The sequence below is a fragment of the Capsicum annuum genome, unplaced genomic scaffold (assembly GCF_002878395.1).
Source record: "Capsicum annuum cultivar UCD-10X-F1 unplaced genomic scaffold, UCD10Xv1.1 ctg5127, whole genome shotgun sequence".
Classification (NCBI taxonomy): domain Eukaryota; kingdom Viridiplantae; phylum Streptophyta; class Magnoliopsida; order Solanales; family Solanaceae; genus Capsicum; species Capsicum annuum.
In genome coordinates this window covers 36,189-53,047 of record NW_025859200.1, presented here as the reverse complement: position 1 = coordinate 53,047, position 16,859 = coordinate 36,189, and the positions used below count along the sequence as shown (strand labels likewise).

Below are 16,859 nucleotides of genomic sequence, written 5' to 3'. Positions count from 1 at the left end.
TCGCCATTCTTTATGTATGATTGTATCATGAACATTTCAAGTGAGTTCCAAACTCTCGGCATGGATTAGCTCCTTACAGTCAATAGAGTCAAGTCAACTCAGAAATCAGTTTCATGATAAAGTTATAACGTTTTATCTCATCTACATCCTTCATTACCAGACATGTCATTTGTTCATTATTCCATACTTCTAAAGTTTCAATAAGTGCCAACCTATTATTTGACGATGAATAATTTCAAGAAGGAGATAATGTAACACCCCGAAAATCTAAGCCATTATTAGAACCATGCTTCAAGTTCATGAAAAATCAAAAATCATGTTTTGATAGTTTTAGAAGTGATTTTGACATATATTAAGTCCTTAAATAGCTCCTAGCTTGTAGACAAGTCAAAAAATTCCTTAGCAATTGAATTCTTGTGAAGAAAATAACTATAGTCAGCTTTAAACAAATATAACTTTTTTTATACTAAGAATTTTTTAGATCAAGACCCACCAACAGATAGATAATTAAATTATCTTTCTAACTATACTAATTTTGCCTTAATCTGATATCGAAATAAAATGTTATGCCCGTTTTACCAGAGAGGTGTCTGCCTGCCAAGGCGCGATGGCCAGGGTGACGGATCATCGTTGATACGAATACGACCATGAGGATGGACGAGAACGAGTACGTATTGAATCTATCCAAGGAAGTGCATAAGTGAAGTGTGAAAGAGGGCCTAAATACACTAAAAACAGCCCCTAAGTTACACTTAATGGGCACCTCACCCTTGAGGGGTATTATGGTCATTTTGTATTCTATTTTGTAATACACTATAAATAGAACCTCTTAGGGTTTTTAGTCTTAGATATTTATTGATATTGAAAGTTGTAAGAAAAACAATTCTCTCTTGTGAGAAAGGCCTATGGCCGAAACATTGTAACTAAGATTTCCAACTTGAGTGTGGAATCATTCATGTTGGATTCATTCTTGGAACGTTGGGTGCTAGAGGAGGTTGAGGTCTCTCTTGTGCTCATTGAAGAGATAGGTATTTTTAGTGTGTAGTGTTAAGGGTCCAAGAGTGGAATAGGCTCTTGGGTTCTTAAGATTATACCTTCACTTTGTCTATCTATCTATCTTTACGTACATTTCTTGGACTCTTTGTTGTTGCTCTAGTCAAAATCGTGTGTTGTTGTTTCCATTGTGTTATTGTTCATCTTGTTCTTCATCTTGTTATCTTGATACTCTCTTTGTTAGTTTGTGGTGGCTGTTTTGGTGTCAAATACACCATTGTTATCTCGTATTATTGTTGTTGTAGTGAATCCGAGAGTGGTCTCCAAAAAGGTCCTCGGATCCTTAAGATTAGTGGACTGATTTGGAGTGTGTTTTCGTGCTCCCGTTGTATTTCTCGTATCATTTGGTATCAAAGCATGGCTTGATCTTATTCCTACAAGATCAATCTTGAGCTTGCTTTTTAGAAAATTCAAAAAAAAATTATTGTTGAAAAAACTGAAAATTCCAGAAAAAAAAAGAAAGAGCAATCTGTCTATTTAGTGTTCTTGGCCGAAAATTGTGTTTTTGTTGTGTATTGGCCAATATTTTTACTTGTCTTTGTTGTCTCTAAGTGTTAGTTTTGTTCCTTACTAACACGTTGATTCTATATCTTAGATTTGAGCTTGAAATGTTGATGTTGTTAATGTGAACAAAGTGTAGCCGATTGTTGTTGGTATTGTTGTTGCGGGTTCAAGACTTGAACGTGTGATGTGTTGTTGGTTCAAGTTTTAAATGTGTATTGTGGAGATTGTGTTGTGGAATTTAAGCTTAGGAAGTTGTTGTTGTTGTTTGGGAGGTCCAACTTGAACCTTAGAACTTCAAGACTCAAAGTTTGTGTTCTTGGTGTTCTTCACCATCTCCATATATTGTTGACGAAAAAAGTGGTTGTTGATCTTAGAAGTTGAAGAAAAAGAGTGTGTATTGTGTTAGTTTTGCAAGACATAGGTCCAAGTTTCAAGGTATAGTACTTGTGACTCAAAGACTTTTCCTACACACTAAAGACTTTACATCACTTCTCAACCACTTTCCCATGAAACAAATGTCCATGTTTTAAGGAAAAGTACTACAAAAGTCAAGTCTTGAAATGTGAAACTTGAAAAAAAGGCTCCAAGACTTATTCTTCCCTCCTTAAAACAAATTCCATCAATCCAAATTAAAATTGGTCAAGATTTGGACTTTGGAAAATAAAAATTGTAAAAACTGCAACCAATACATGGCTGCCACATCATCAAGTTACTATTCACGCATCAAATTTTGGCTCAAATTTTAGATTTTCTTAGTTTCTTTTTATTGTTCCGTAGTTTCGTTTGTTGGTTCCAATACTAATTGGCAAACTAGTACTCATCTACTAGATTGTTAGTTAGTCTTTGTGTTCGTTCATTCGTGTTTAACGTTTGTTGTGTGCTTTTTTTTCTCTTTTGTGAATTCATTGTATCTTGTTGGTTCAAATCCGTAAACAATTTTTCTTTTGAGCTAACTCAAACGAAAATCTATTTCGAGCAAAGATGAACTCATCCCTCAACCACTCACGAAGTACAAGCTGACTTTCAACACTTGTGAAACCAAGTGGTGAGGTAAAACCGAGAGTGAGGGTGTGGTGAGGCATTTTGAACTAACAGGTTTGTTTTGTTGTTTGTTGTTTGTTGTTGTCCTTTGCTTTAGGTACCATGGCTGCCACTAATATCGATGCCACATTTGATCGCATCAATGATGATATTGAAGAAATGAAATGGCACGTGGAAAGGCAACGCCAATTGTTACCTAAACTTATACCACAAAATCCAACTTTCCTTGTCCAAACACCTTTTGCTGAGAGCTTCCGGAAGGAAGAGGTGGGCTGCCCCGACCCACACCAAGGTAAAGAGGAGATTGAAACATCTTTGGTACTTGATAGTGAACTTATAGAGAGTGAAGCACTTGCTAGTTCCAACTCTGTCCGTGAGATAGATCATGCTCTCTTTAGGTTTAATGTTTTGTTTGAAGATGATATAAACACTCCTAGTGAACCTAGTGGTGAAAATTATGGTATAGCTTGCCTTGAAGGCTATAGCCGATATGCTAACCCATTATGGTATAACAACATTCCACCTAAAGATGGAAATCTCTTTTTGGAAGATGATAGTACTCTTATGGGAAAGGAATGTGTAGTCTCGGAAATGAGTACTCTTGGTAGTACTTTTGATGTTCATGATGATCAATTTACTCTTAAATGTAGTTCACTACTTGAGCATGTGAATGAAGTGCTTACAAATTTGTAAGTTAGTGATGGTGTCTATAGAATTGATCTTGATAATGCGCATGACTCTTTGAACATCTTGTGTGGTAAAAGCATTGCGATTAGTTTTGTTCACAGAGATCATGTGTATGAAAATGCTTTTGTGTGTGAATGTGGGAGTGACATTCTAGGGGAAGGAAGGGCTAGCCTCGGCTTAGGACCTTCGCTAATTATTCCATTTGATCCCGGTACCATCTTAGGGTGGGAAAGGATGACTCTCGGCCTATTTTCCTTTTGTCTTGATGCTTGTCCGAGCCACTTCCTTTGTAGCAATTGTACTAATCTTTTCATGATTAAAACAAAGGACCCATGGCTATACTTCAAATTTGTCCCGCCTCTGCATGGCATGTTGATGTGCTATTTTTGCTAACCCTAACCCCTCATATCATGAGAATGTGTGCATGTTGTCTTCTCTTGATTTGCAAGGTACAGATTCGAGGTCGAATCCTTTTTAAGAAGGAGAGGATGATACGAATACGACTACGAGGATGGACGAGAACGAGTGCGTATTGAATCTATCCAAGGAAGTACACAAGTGAAGTGTGAAAGAGGGCCTAAATGCACTAAAAACAGTCCCTAAGTTACACTTGATGGGCACCTCACCCTTGAGGGGTATTGTGGTCATTTTGTATTCTATTTTGTAATACACTATAAATAGAACCTCTTAGGATTTTTAGTCTTAGATATTTATTGATATTGAAAGTTGTAAGAAGAATATTTCTCTCTTGTGAGAAAGGCCTATGGCCGAAACATTATAACTAGGATTTCTAACTTGAGTATGGAATCATTCATGTTGGATTCATGCTTGGAACGTTGGGTGCTAGAGGAGGTTGAGGTCTCTCTTGTGCTCACCGAAGAGATAGGTATTTTTAGTGTGTAGTGTTAAGGGTCCAAAGTGGAATAGGCTCTTGGGTTCTTAAGATTATACCTTTACTTTGTCTATCTATCTATCTTTACGTACATTTCTTGGACTCTTTGTTATTATTCTAGTCAAAATCATGTGTTGTTATTTCCATTGTGTTAGTGTTCATCTTGTTCTTCATCTTGTTATCTTGATACTCTCTTTGTTAGTTTGTGGTGGCTGTTTTGGTGTCAAATACACCATTGTTATCTCGTATTATTGTTGTTGTAGTGAATCTGAGAGTGGTCTCCAAAAAGGTCCTCGGATCCTTAAGATTAGTGGACTGATTTGGAGTATGTTTTCGTGCTTCCGTTGTCTTTCTCGTCTCAATCACATCAGTGATGGCCCGTCGTGCCAGACCGTTACCCTTAAGCAGAAATGTTGAAATCTGGTCTTTTTGTGACAGTTGGAGTGACGATCAGTCTCCAGAGTGACAGTCCGTCAACCAAATCATCACCCGAGATTGTTCTGCATTGTTATACCATTTTCAAAGGGGTTTTTGATCTTTTCCCACTCTTTTAACCCCAAAAATTACGTCGTTTAAGACATGTTAAGGCTGAATATAAATTCAAAACAACCCTAAATCCTTCATTCTTAACACGCTACTTCCTCTTCCATACTCAAGAACAACCATCTAGGATTTCTTCTTCAAATCATCTCCCAAGTCTCAAGATTCAAATTCAAGAATATCAAGAACATCAAGATTAGGGTTCCTCACCCAAAAATTCAAGCCTACCTTCTCAAGAACAAGAAATTCAAAATACATTCTTCAAGAACTCAAGAATTCAAGTTCCAATTTCAAACTTTCTACAAGAAATTAAGAAAATCAAGAAACTCAAGTATGTGGGAGTTCATACATGGATCCCCTTTCACCCATGGAGCCCAAAAAGTTTTTCTTTAATTAAAGATATGAACTTTCCCTTTTGTTTATGAAGTATCATATGTGTTTACGAAGTATCATATGTTCAAGATGAATTTAAATCATGATTTCCATAATAATTTGACTAAATTCATGTCCAAGGATGTTTTCATGAAAAGTTAGGTTATCTTTTAGGTTATCTCATGCTTTAGGTTTCGATACTCATGATGTATCCAATTGAATTTCATGTTATAATATCGAATTATGAACTTTTCCATGTCTACAAGTGTTTTCAAGTGAATTAATCTATTCATGCTTTAAGTTGCAAGTTTCCACTTCCTATTCCATTGATTCCATGTTAAATCCCCAACTTATGAATTTAGTCATGCACTCATGTTGTTTTCACATGTATACCATATTTCCATGTTCAAGTTTCATGATCCCATGTGTTTGATGAAATGTCTAAATGTTGGGTTCTAAATAATGATTCCCTATTGTGGTTTATAAAGCTTTAAATGTCATCATTATTGTTCCATTGAGTCCTGGAGGGCTATGAACACCAGTTCCATTGTGTATCCAAGTGTAGAGAGGAGTAGAAGTTAATGAAGAGTAAGAGTGGACGATGAGAGATGCCCGAATACAAATGAAGAGTAACCTTATATAGTGAAGGGATCACAATGATAAAAAAGAAGAAGAATATTTCCAAAATCTTTCAATCAATCAAGAGAATCAACTAATATCCCAAATCATATAAAGACTACCAAAAAAAACAATGATAAAGTTGTCCTAATTAAAAAAAGGTGGGAAAATCAATTAAATGGTAAAGGAAAAATCAATTAATATCAATTAGGCTTAAAACTAGTCAATTCTACCATAAATATATAGGTAAGAAATATGATAGGGATCGTATTTTCTATTAATGTGTAAATCACATATTTTGATTGAAAAAATAAACACTCAGACAATGAATAAATTAGTCATTTTCCATATGCATCAAGCAGTGGAAAAATAATTAAATATACAAAATATCTCTAGATTTGAAATGCCCTAATTTTGTACACAATCAGAACTCAAAATTACCAAAATAATCATGAACAGCTCAAAAATACCAAAATTATATGAAAGTCAAGATTTCAAATTAATCTAAACACAGTCACATTTAACAATAACACTTTATGAATCACGAATCAGTGCTCATTTAGGGTCACAAAATCATACGAAGCATGCACACAGACATAAACATCAAATTAAAAATAAGAATGAAACTAGTCCCAATTTAGGGATATACTAATCCAGATAAGCAAATAAGTAATGCAATCGAGTCAAAATTCAGAGGAACCGTCATTGTCATTGATTGAGAATATTTTTAAGAAAAAAATTAACACGAGAATTAAACGAGAGAAAAATTCGAGAAGGATTCCGTAGATCCGTCGTGTATTTGAGAATTTTCGACGGCATTTGTTCGGAAATGGCAGTGACGATCGGCATCGGATGTTGTGATAGTTATTTCGTTGGCGGCAGCGGCTGTTTCGGTGGAGAGGCGGGGGGGGGCGACTGGCTACGGTTCTTGGTGGAATCGCCGCTGGAGGAGGAGGGAGAACGTGGCGCCGGCGCTGGTTCGGGGAGAGGCGGCGGCTGTTGTTGACGGCTGGTGGTCGCTTTTGTCGGCGATGGCCTTGCCGATGACGGCTTTATCCCACGATGAGAGATGGATAACGAAGGAGGGGTGGCGTCGAAGATGGTGGCCTCTCCGGTGAGCGGCGACGGGTTAGCCTGGGTTGGTTCACCGCTGTTGATGACGGTGGCGGCGGCGCGACTGCGGAGAGGAAAGAGGAGGCTGGTTTAGCGTGGTTTGGTGGTTGTGAGGAGACGCAGATGACGACGAATGTGATGCCGAAAGGGGCAGAGCAGCCCGCCGACGGCAGCACTCATCCGGAGCGGCTACGGTGGCTGATCTTTTTAGAGAGAGAGAAGAGAAAAAGGGAGAGAGAGAAAGAGAGCTGGAGGCTTATTGTGAAAAATTGAATTTAGGGTTTTGTTATGATTTAAAAGAAAAGGAGTTGGAAATTTGATCTCAGCCGTTGGATCAATTTTTAAAAATTTGATCTCAATTGTTGGATCGGTTTTAATCAACGAATGAGATTAAAATTATTTAAATAGTGTTAAAAGTCAAAATTAACATCAAATTGGCTAAAATTGACATTAGTTGAATACAAACTGGCTAGTATTTAAATAGATCAATTTAAATAGGCTGCTATTTTAATTAATGTAATAGTGATGAGAAAAATAATAAGACATCAATATAAAAATAAATTAAGCATGTAAAAATTAATGTTACATAAAATTATTATATAAAATTGTCAAATAATAATAATAATAAATAATGTATTTGTAAATTATGACTGTGCATATTTATGTAAAAATGTTATATCTGAATTAATAAATTATAAAAACGGTGCCAAAAATTAATAAAATAATTTGTATATTATAAAATCATGAATGTGACACGTCAAAAATCTGTTTGATGCAAGAAAAAATGTGTAAATAATAATAACATTTAAAATTAATAATTTTGCTAAAATAGCAGTCTATAAAAGGAGCATCGGGCGGTCAAAATTGGGTGTCAACATAACTTATTAATTTCTCAAGAAATATGATCGAGTTGTCTATGAATACTTGGTTGATCCTACAGATGTGAGTAATAGAAAAGGTAATATGAATAAAGGGGTGATAGTGATAGATTACCGTTTGATTGTGGTGGATGGTGTAAATTAATGAGGCTAGGTTATGCTAGTGATCAATATAATCTCGTTAATAGAGTTGAAAAATTGTAAATTATATAAACAAAGTGTTATGATGATATTACAACCTTAGTTGAATTATATTCTATTAAAGATGACGTGATTTTTTTTCTTTGATCTATTTTATGATTATGTGGACTAATACTGATCGGTCGGTGATGCCTACCAGTATTTGTAATGACCCTACTCTTCTACATCCCTTCTTGGGGTGTAGACTAGATACAACTTAGTTTGCAGTTATTAAATAAATGTCGATGTTCAGCACCAAGTTTTGCACTTACTTCTCGACAAATGTTGAAATCTTTATATGTTTTATTTTATTGTCAGTCTATTCTGTAATGGGTAGTCTTAGGATAGTGAAAGACAATTGTAAGAAGTTTTTGAAAAAGTTTATTTGTTGATATTTAATTTACTTTGTTATTTTTAATTTGGTATTTCCTTAAAAATAGAAGTCTTCGATATTTTTAGTTGGATAATAAGAGTTCTCCTACTGCTTAAAATAGCATAGGTTCTCACATGGCCCATAAAATTGAATAGTGACACGTGTTTTCAAAGCCTAAGTTCAATTCTACTCAAACTAGAAAGAGTCCTAGATTATTAGAAAAGAACAGTTTTATTTTACTTTCAAGACCTTCTTCTGATTTGGGGCGTTTTACTACATCTCCAATCTCAAAGAATAACAAGGAGATAGTTGAAAGTGATTCAGTTTTAAATAATCAAATTGAAATTTTATCGGACAAAATTAATTTCCTCAAAATGCATCATTGTTGAAGTAACCGTAGATAAACATGCAAAGGAAGATTTTTGCCAAAATTTGTTATTCCATAAGTTGAAAGAAGTTATAAAAGAAAAATATTGCGATTGAACAAATATCCAATTTAGTTTGAAGACGAAATCTCTTTTCATAACACAAAAAAAATCAAAGAATAAAAAATATAGACCTCTTCGAGTTACAAGGTCAAAGTACAATGTGAAAATTGACAAAGTTATTGATAAGAAGGATAACAAAAGAAAATCTAGAAAAAATTGTAAGGTAATGTGATGAAATTATTTTGCATCAGAATGATATAATATTGATATGTTACAACAATTTTTACAATAACATGCATGACAATTAGATTTCTCAATATTTTTATTTTATCTCTTTTTTTTTTTAATTCAACATAAATTATATCGGTTACTTATTTATTACATTTTTCATGAATATATGTATCATTTAATAATTTATGTACTGATCAAAGTTATTTATTTGGAAAAAGGCATAATTTTCTCCCTGAACTTGTCGTCAAAACTCACTTTAATATTTATCTTTATTGGAAATTATTTACCCCCTCCCCAAACAACTTTTAAATGAATTATATTACCTCCTTAATGGCTAACGTGGTTAAAAAAAAAAAATGTTAAGCTTTTTAATTTTAAAAAAGTATAAAAAAATTAAGTGGACCCCTTTAAAATTTTCAACCATTATTTTTTTCCTTCTTCCTCACACCCCACCATCCTCATTTCTTCTTCTTCTTCCTCACACTCCACCGCCCCCATGTCTTCTTCTTCCTCCCATCCCACCCCACCCCATGTCTTCTCCCTCCTCTATTTCTTTTTTTTTTTTCACTTCTATCTATCAAAAATCTTAAGTCAAATAAATTCTTTATTTTTATGATAAAAAAAATTCAACAATCAAAATGAAATAAATTCTTTATTTCTAATTCCTTTTAACCTCAAAGTGAAACTCTTTAGTAATACAATTATAATTTTTTAAAAATTAAATTTTAAATGTTTGGGTCTAAAATTTAAAAAAAAAAAAGAGTTGAAGAAAAAAGGGTGATTGGAGAGGGGGCGAAAGTGTTTGCAGATTATAGGAAGGGGTTTGGGGGGAGGGGGTTGAACAAGAGAGAAAATAAGAGAGGAGAGACAGCAGTTGGCGGGGGTGGTGGAGGGGTAGGGACAGTAATTGGCGGGGTTGTGAGGGAGGGGAGCAGCAGTTGATGAGGGTTATGTGGGGGTGAAGAAGAAAGCTTGGGGGTTGGGGGGTTAGGATGGGTAGGAATAATTTCTTGTAACTTTATCTATCTATCTATCTATCTATCTATCTATCTATCTATCTATCTATCTCTATATATGTGTGTGTGTGTGTGGCAATGATGTGGCGCTGAATTGGGGATGAGTGTATTACACTCTTTATTATGAGAGTGAAATTACATTTTCGGGGTGGTATATAATTCACGCGAAAGTTATTTCAGGGGTAAATAAATACCAATAAAGTTAAAGTGATAAAGTAAGTTTTGGCGAAAAATTTAGGGAAAAAATTATGCCTTTTTTCTATTTATTTTATAATTTTATTTTATTTAATATTTAAATAATTTTTTAACATTGTTAATTACTTCTGTTTTTCCAGGAGTGAAAATATATAGTCATTGATCATCATACATTAAGATTAATGTGTTTGATGTTTTCAGAAAGAGATTGAACAATAAGCATTTCAAATTGTTTGAAAATTCTCCATTTGACTATTTCTTAGTATTCATAATCTTAAAGTGCAGTCGCAGCTCCTTCATAATCTATTGCATGCAAAAACAGATAATGACAAAAATGATTTGTTTGTCTTTAGTCTAAATAAAAAGATGTTACATTTGACAAGAGATAATTTTGTGTAGTGAGTGGGTTGAAAATGCGGTGATAAGACTGATCTTGTATCTAATTCGAGAGTCAAAAATAAATTAATGGACAAATACTATCCGAATTTGAAAAAAATAGTCAGATTTTTATGGGGGCAAATGGATAAAGCTTTGATTTATTTTATTATTATTATTATTATTTAAAAAATAATTAATAATAAATAATTTATTCTTAAAATATATTATTTTTGAAAGAAAAAGATATATTTGTTTAATTTTATTGAATCAAGAAGCTCGGGATTGAATTGGTGGTTAATTATGTCAAATGTTGTTTCAATTTATTAAATTAAAACTTGATTGAAAATCAATTGACTATAATTGCAATATAATTGGTTAATTGAATTTCGATTGGGCTAAAATTTAAATATAATTATCTAAATTCTCATTCACTGGCTATTTACTAAATAGCTCAAAATAACCTAAATCCTAAATTAACCCAATCCCCTGTGAAATTGGGCCAACAACCCAATTCCTATTAGCAACAACAACATCCAATAACAATCAGCTCAACATAACAATCAGGCCCAATAAAAAACCCAGCTGACCCGGCCCAACCTTATCTCTCCATATTCCTTTCTCCTTTGCTAATAACAACAGCCAGCACCAGCAACCAACAACGACAATACCAAGATAACAGCGACAACAACGAACAGCGATTTCATCAACGTTCAACAAACCCGATAACCCCAAACCGAATTGATCCGTTTTCAACCCGCTTCCGGCGAACCAATTCCAAACGACGAAACCCGCATCCGACCCGACAACACCACAAATTCAAACAAACAATGACCCTTAAATCACGGGAAGCATCTCTCTTCACCTTATCTCTGCAATTTTGCAGGCCTAGGAGCCATCGTTGTTGACTTTTGCATGAGATTGAGTGTTTTCAATTCCAAAATCCAATCCAAATCAGAGAGGTCAGTCCAAACCCGAATTTGAGGGATATGTTTTCTCTATTTTTAAAAATGAAAATAAATCAATGTCTTCCCCTATAAATAGAGGAGATTTGGGGGGAAGAAAGGGGAGAATTTTGGAGAAAAATTTGGGGGGTTCTGAAAGGTGCTTGCCTTTAACCTCACGTAACCAAAATTCTCGACGAGAACATTCGAAAATTCAATTGCAACGAGAGCTTAAACTCTAACGGGTTGACAAAATTTCGGTGGTGGTAGGTCTCTTTGATCGACTCGTAGTTCCAACTCGTTGCCCCCGAAAAGGTGAACTACTCACCCAATTTGTTTTTCCGTAGCTGAAGTTTTCATCTCATGTTAAATTTAGACTTGTTTGGTTTATGTATGAACGCTCTTTAGTGTTCTGTGATCACTTCACCTCGTTTTCATAAGTGCCAAAATATAAACTCTATCGATGTTGCGGTTTCTGTGTTGATAGGAGAACGTTTGTTTGGGTTGGTTCTAGTTAGAAAATATGTGTGTTTAATAATGAGGGGATATCACTAAGTTAATAAGACTAAGACATCACTGGTGAATCTTTCAGTCCCTTATGTATTAGCCTATTTCTGATATAATTTAAATTCCATTCTATACGTTTTTGGTTTCACTGCTACTTCATTCTTTTTCCTCTCTTATATTGGTAATTTAGTGAATTATTTTTGAAGTTCTTTTGGGATGACTTCTTTGATGACACATTATTCCCTTACAGCACAAGTTCGTTGAATATTAATTTTGGTATCCTAATATTATGGACTTTGAATGTTTTTTTAATTAATTACTCTCCATGTTTTTCTTGTCGAATGCAATAGTTGTGGAACAATATATTTCACTGCGAAAACAAGGTCAACATGTGGATATATATTATTCTAAATACAATCTTGTGTTAACGTCGGTGTATATATTATTTGGGCTGGTTCTAAATACACAATCTTGTGTTAACGTCCGTGTATATATATTATTCTCAAAGTAGTGAATTCGTTCTTGTTCACTATATGCATAATGCCATGGTATCACTTTGGACAAAATGAAGTAATGGGTAAAGAGGATTTTGTTATGTTGCATGACTGTAGAATTTGTGTAAAGCATGTTAGTTCTAAATCACATTTGGTATTTCCATGCATATGAGTGTTTCCCTTTCGTTATTATTTACCGAACTAAACATATGTTAATTCTCATCTCCTTTATTTAATGCATGAACGCCCTTGTTTGAGTCCTTTTGGACTCTTTCCTTGCATTCTCGTTGAGTTGAATCCAATATCGAGTTAAAACCTCAAGGCAAAGTCCTAAAAGGACTTCTCTTTGCACTGATATACAGTGATATATGCATCAGAGAGGCTGGTATACATGTTATATGCGGCTGGAAATGAAAAGGAAAGCCGATTATATGGTTGGGGGCTGAAATTGCATATACAAGGCTAAAATCCGGTCATGTATACACCAGATATACAAAAACGCAGCAGCAGGAAAACTGATATGCAGTCAGTATACAGCTGGGTATACATTGCAGAAATGGACCAAAAGTCCAAGAAGAATAGGCCCAAGAGTTGTCCAGATTTGAAAAGGGTCCAATCTTTAACTCCTTTTCTCTTTAGTTTCCATTTTAACTTGTTTATTTATATTTATTTGAACACACTAACTAATTAATCTAGATAAATCTCCTAAAGCGTTACCATTTTATCTTATCACGGTTTCTAGTCAATTCACAATTTTCTTACCTAATTTATCTCGCCTAAATGAATTAAGTGATTCTTTCTATTTTCCTTCCTAAAACTAATCTTAGTGGAAAAAATTGCTAAGCACTGTATTTTAAAATTGACATTTGTTTTGTTCATGTGACTAATAGTCTATTTGGGTTAAAATAATTTCCTTCAAATCACAGAAATTATTTTCTCATAGATTTTAACTTTTCTATAATTGATAAGACAGTTTTAACATGATTTTACCTTAACATTTCTCAAAGGTGTTATTTAGAACGAATTGAACTTTTATAATATATATATGGATTAGTTACTAGTTCGAATTTGATACAAATTTATATTTTTTGAGAATTGGTTGGTCTGTGTTCCTATCTATTAATAGGATTTTGGTTTACACGACCTGTTGCGGCAAATGCTTGTCAAAAAGCCTTTGTAACTAATCATGTTGGGGATTTTGGTTTATTATTAGGAATTTTAGGTTTTTATTGGATAACGGGGAGTTTCGAATTTAGGGATTTATTCAAAATATTCAATAACTTGATTTATAATAATGAGGTCAATTTTTTATTTGTTACTTTATGCGTTGTTCTCTTATTTGTTGGTACAATTGCTAAATCCGCCCAATTCCCCCTTCATGTATATGTATGGTTACCTGATGCCATGGAGGGGCCTACTCGTATTTCGGCTCTTATACATGCTGCTACTATGGTAGCGGTGGGGATTTTTCTTGTAGCTCGACTTCTTCCTCTTTTCAGAGTTATACCTTACATAATGTATTTGATCTCGATTATTGGAATAATAACAGTATTATTAGGAGCTACGTTAGCTCTTGCTCAAAAAGACATTAAGAGAGGTTTAGCCTATTCTACAATGTCTCAATTGGGTTATATGATGTTAGCTCTAGGTATGGGGTCTTATCGAAGCGCTTTATTTCATTTGATTACTCATTTGATTACTCATGCTTATTTCAAAGCATTATTATTTTTAGGATCCGGATCCATTATTCATTTAATGGAAACTATTGTTGGATATTCTCCAGCTAAAAGCCGGAATATGGGTCTTATGGGAGGTTTAAGAAAACATGTATCAATTACCAAAATTACATTTTTATTAGGTACACTTTCTCTGTGTGGTATTCCACCTTTTGCTTGTTTTTGGTCCAAAGATGAAATTCTTAATGATAGTTGGTTGTATTCGTCAATTTTCGCAATAATAGCTTGGGCCACGGTGAGATTAACCGCATTTTATATGTTTTGGATCTATTTACTTACTTTTGAAGGGCATTTAAACGTTCATTTTCAAAATTATGGTGGGAAACACAAAACCCCTTTCTATTCAATATCTCTATGGGGTAAAAACGGAATTAAGAAAAACTCTTGTTTATTAACAATGAATAATAATGAAAGTACATATTTTTTTTCAAAGACTAAATATCCAATTGATAAAAATGAAAGAAAGATGACACGACCTTTACCTTTTATGACTATTGCTCATTTTGAGCATAAAGTGGTTTATTCCTATCCTTATGAATCGGACAATACTATGCTATTCCCAATATTTGTATTAGGACTCTTCACTTTGTTTGTTGGATCGATATGAATTCCTTTCAACCAAGATGGAGTTAATTTGGATACATTATCGAAATGGTTAGCTCCATCTATAAATCTTTTGCATCAGAAGTCGAATAATTCGATGGATTGGAATGAATTTTTAAAGGATGCGGTTCTTTCAGTCAGTATAGCTTATTTCGAAATATTTATAGCATCCTTTTTATATAAACTCATTTATTCTTCTTTAAAAAATTTGGAGTTTAATTAATTTTTTTGTTAAAAAGGGTCCTAAGAGAATTTTGTGGGACAAAATTATAAATGACATATATGATTGGTCATATAATCATGCTTACATAGATACTTTTTATACAAGATTCTTAGTTGGTGGGATAAGAGGCTTAGCTGAATTTACTCATTTTTTTGATTGACGAGTAATTGATGAGATGACTAATGGGGTTGGGGTTATTAGTTTCATTGTAGGAGAAGGTATTAAATATATAGGGGGCGGACGGATCTCTTCTTATCTCTTCTTGTATTTAGCTTATGTTTTCGTCTTTTTATTAGTTTATTACTTACTTTTTTTGACTTTTTGATTTTTGAATCAAATTTAGATAAGAATCCTTTTTATCATAAATTTCACAATTACTAGTGTTAATATTTTTATAGCCTCTCTTTGTAAGGTGGGAGTGGAATTTATCCTTTATTTGTCCTTTCCATTCACTCGAGTTTCTTCCGTTTCATCGATTTTTTCCGGATCCGACCCTTCTTTCGAAAAAAGAGAAGGATAAGGATAAGGATAAGGATCTTCTTCAATGGATCCCCCTTGTTCCTGTTTAGTCCCCTTCATTTCGGAAGAGGTTTCTAATTCTCTTTCTTCCCCACTTTCCTTCCTTTATTCTGTTTTTGAGGATTCTTTCAGTTTCTTAGTAAGAATAAGTGAGGGTATTCTGCCTAAATAGTAGACACAGGTAATAAATAAAAGAATACTAAAGATCCGAGCCATAGAATTTCTCAATTCTAACACAAGGTACTTATTAGATCAAATGTACTTATTAGATCGAATGTACTTATTTTATCTAATAGAGTGGTTTTGCCATATCCAGACTAATACCAATTTAAGCCATTAATAAAATGTGATCAATTAACCAACCAACAAAACCATTTGTTACAAATAAGATCTTGTTGTTGCATCGAAAGAGATAAATGTTGACTAATCTAGCTAATATTGAACTTGGTAAAATGAAATGGTTGAATAATTGAAAAATGAGATATTCAGGAATACACATTGAATAGTGAGATTACGTATTGAATTTCTGGTAGTAGATCCATAATAGAAAAAGTGTTTGTGATTGTTCTAGAAGAAATGAAACAAAAGATATGGTAGAGCTAGGACAATTATTGTATGAGGTCTACCCAATGCTAGATGCAGAGGCGCATAATAGATCGATATGAATATCATAAGCTGTCCCGTAATAAAACTAGTTGTTGCTGATACCTTCTTCTCGGTTCCTTCTTCCATAACCAGAGCTCGGAGAAAGAAGAGATAAGAGGGCCTTATGGAGAATGTGATCAGAAATCCATAATAGCATCCGACTACAACGACTGAATTGATTATCTTCATGCATAAGGATACTAGATTACCTAGTAGAAAAGATTAAAAAATCATCACAAACCTCCCTTATTTCTTTTTCTATTATAAGTTCTGGATTATTATATGATGATTTTTTCACTTTCCATATATAGAAAAGAAATAGAAAGAGATAGACTAGAAACAACATCTGTTATGTCAATGAGACCAAAGGGATATTAAATAAATGGAATTGGGATATGAATGGAATATAATGAAATAGAGCTACTTTGAGGTTTCCTCTGAAATGAGGCATGTAAAGGGAGCCACTACGAAGAAGTTCTGGGAGTTACGAAGGAAGCTTCGAGCTCATATTGGTCATGGGTTGGGAACAAGAATTGAACTCTATGAGATCGAATCTCCTGTTGTTCCTCATTAGCTCAGCGGTAGAGCGGTCGTCTGTTAACCGATTGGTCGTAGGTTCGAATCCTACTTGGGGAGATTTGATTAATTCTGAATTAAAGAATTCAGAATAAAGGGGCTCGCTTTGCCCGTTA

At 34.0% G+C, this 16,859-nt stretch overlaps 1 protein-coding gene across 1 annotated transcript; it reads left to right on the top strand.

Annotated features, from left to right (window-relative positions):
- The first annotated feature begins 13,830 nt into the window (after window positions 1-13,830).
- On the top strand, window positions 13,831-14,799 carry LOC124892857 (NAD(P)H-quinone oxidoreductase subunit 5, chloroplastic-like). The gene has a single exon (XM_047404034.1). The coding sequence runs from the start codon at window positions 13,846-13,848 to the stop codon at window positions 14,782-14,784; it is 939 nt and encodes a 312-aa protein (XP_047259990.1). The 5' UTR covers window positions 13,831-13,845; the 3' UTR covers window positions 14,785-14,799.
- The last annotated feature ends 2,060 nt before the right edge of the window (window positions 14,800-16,859 follow it).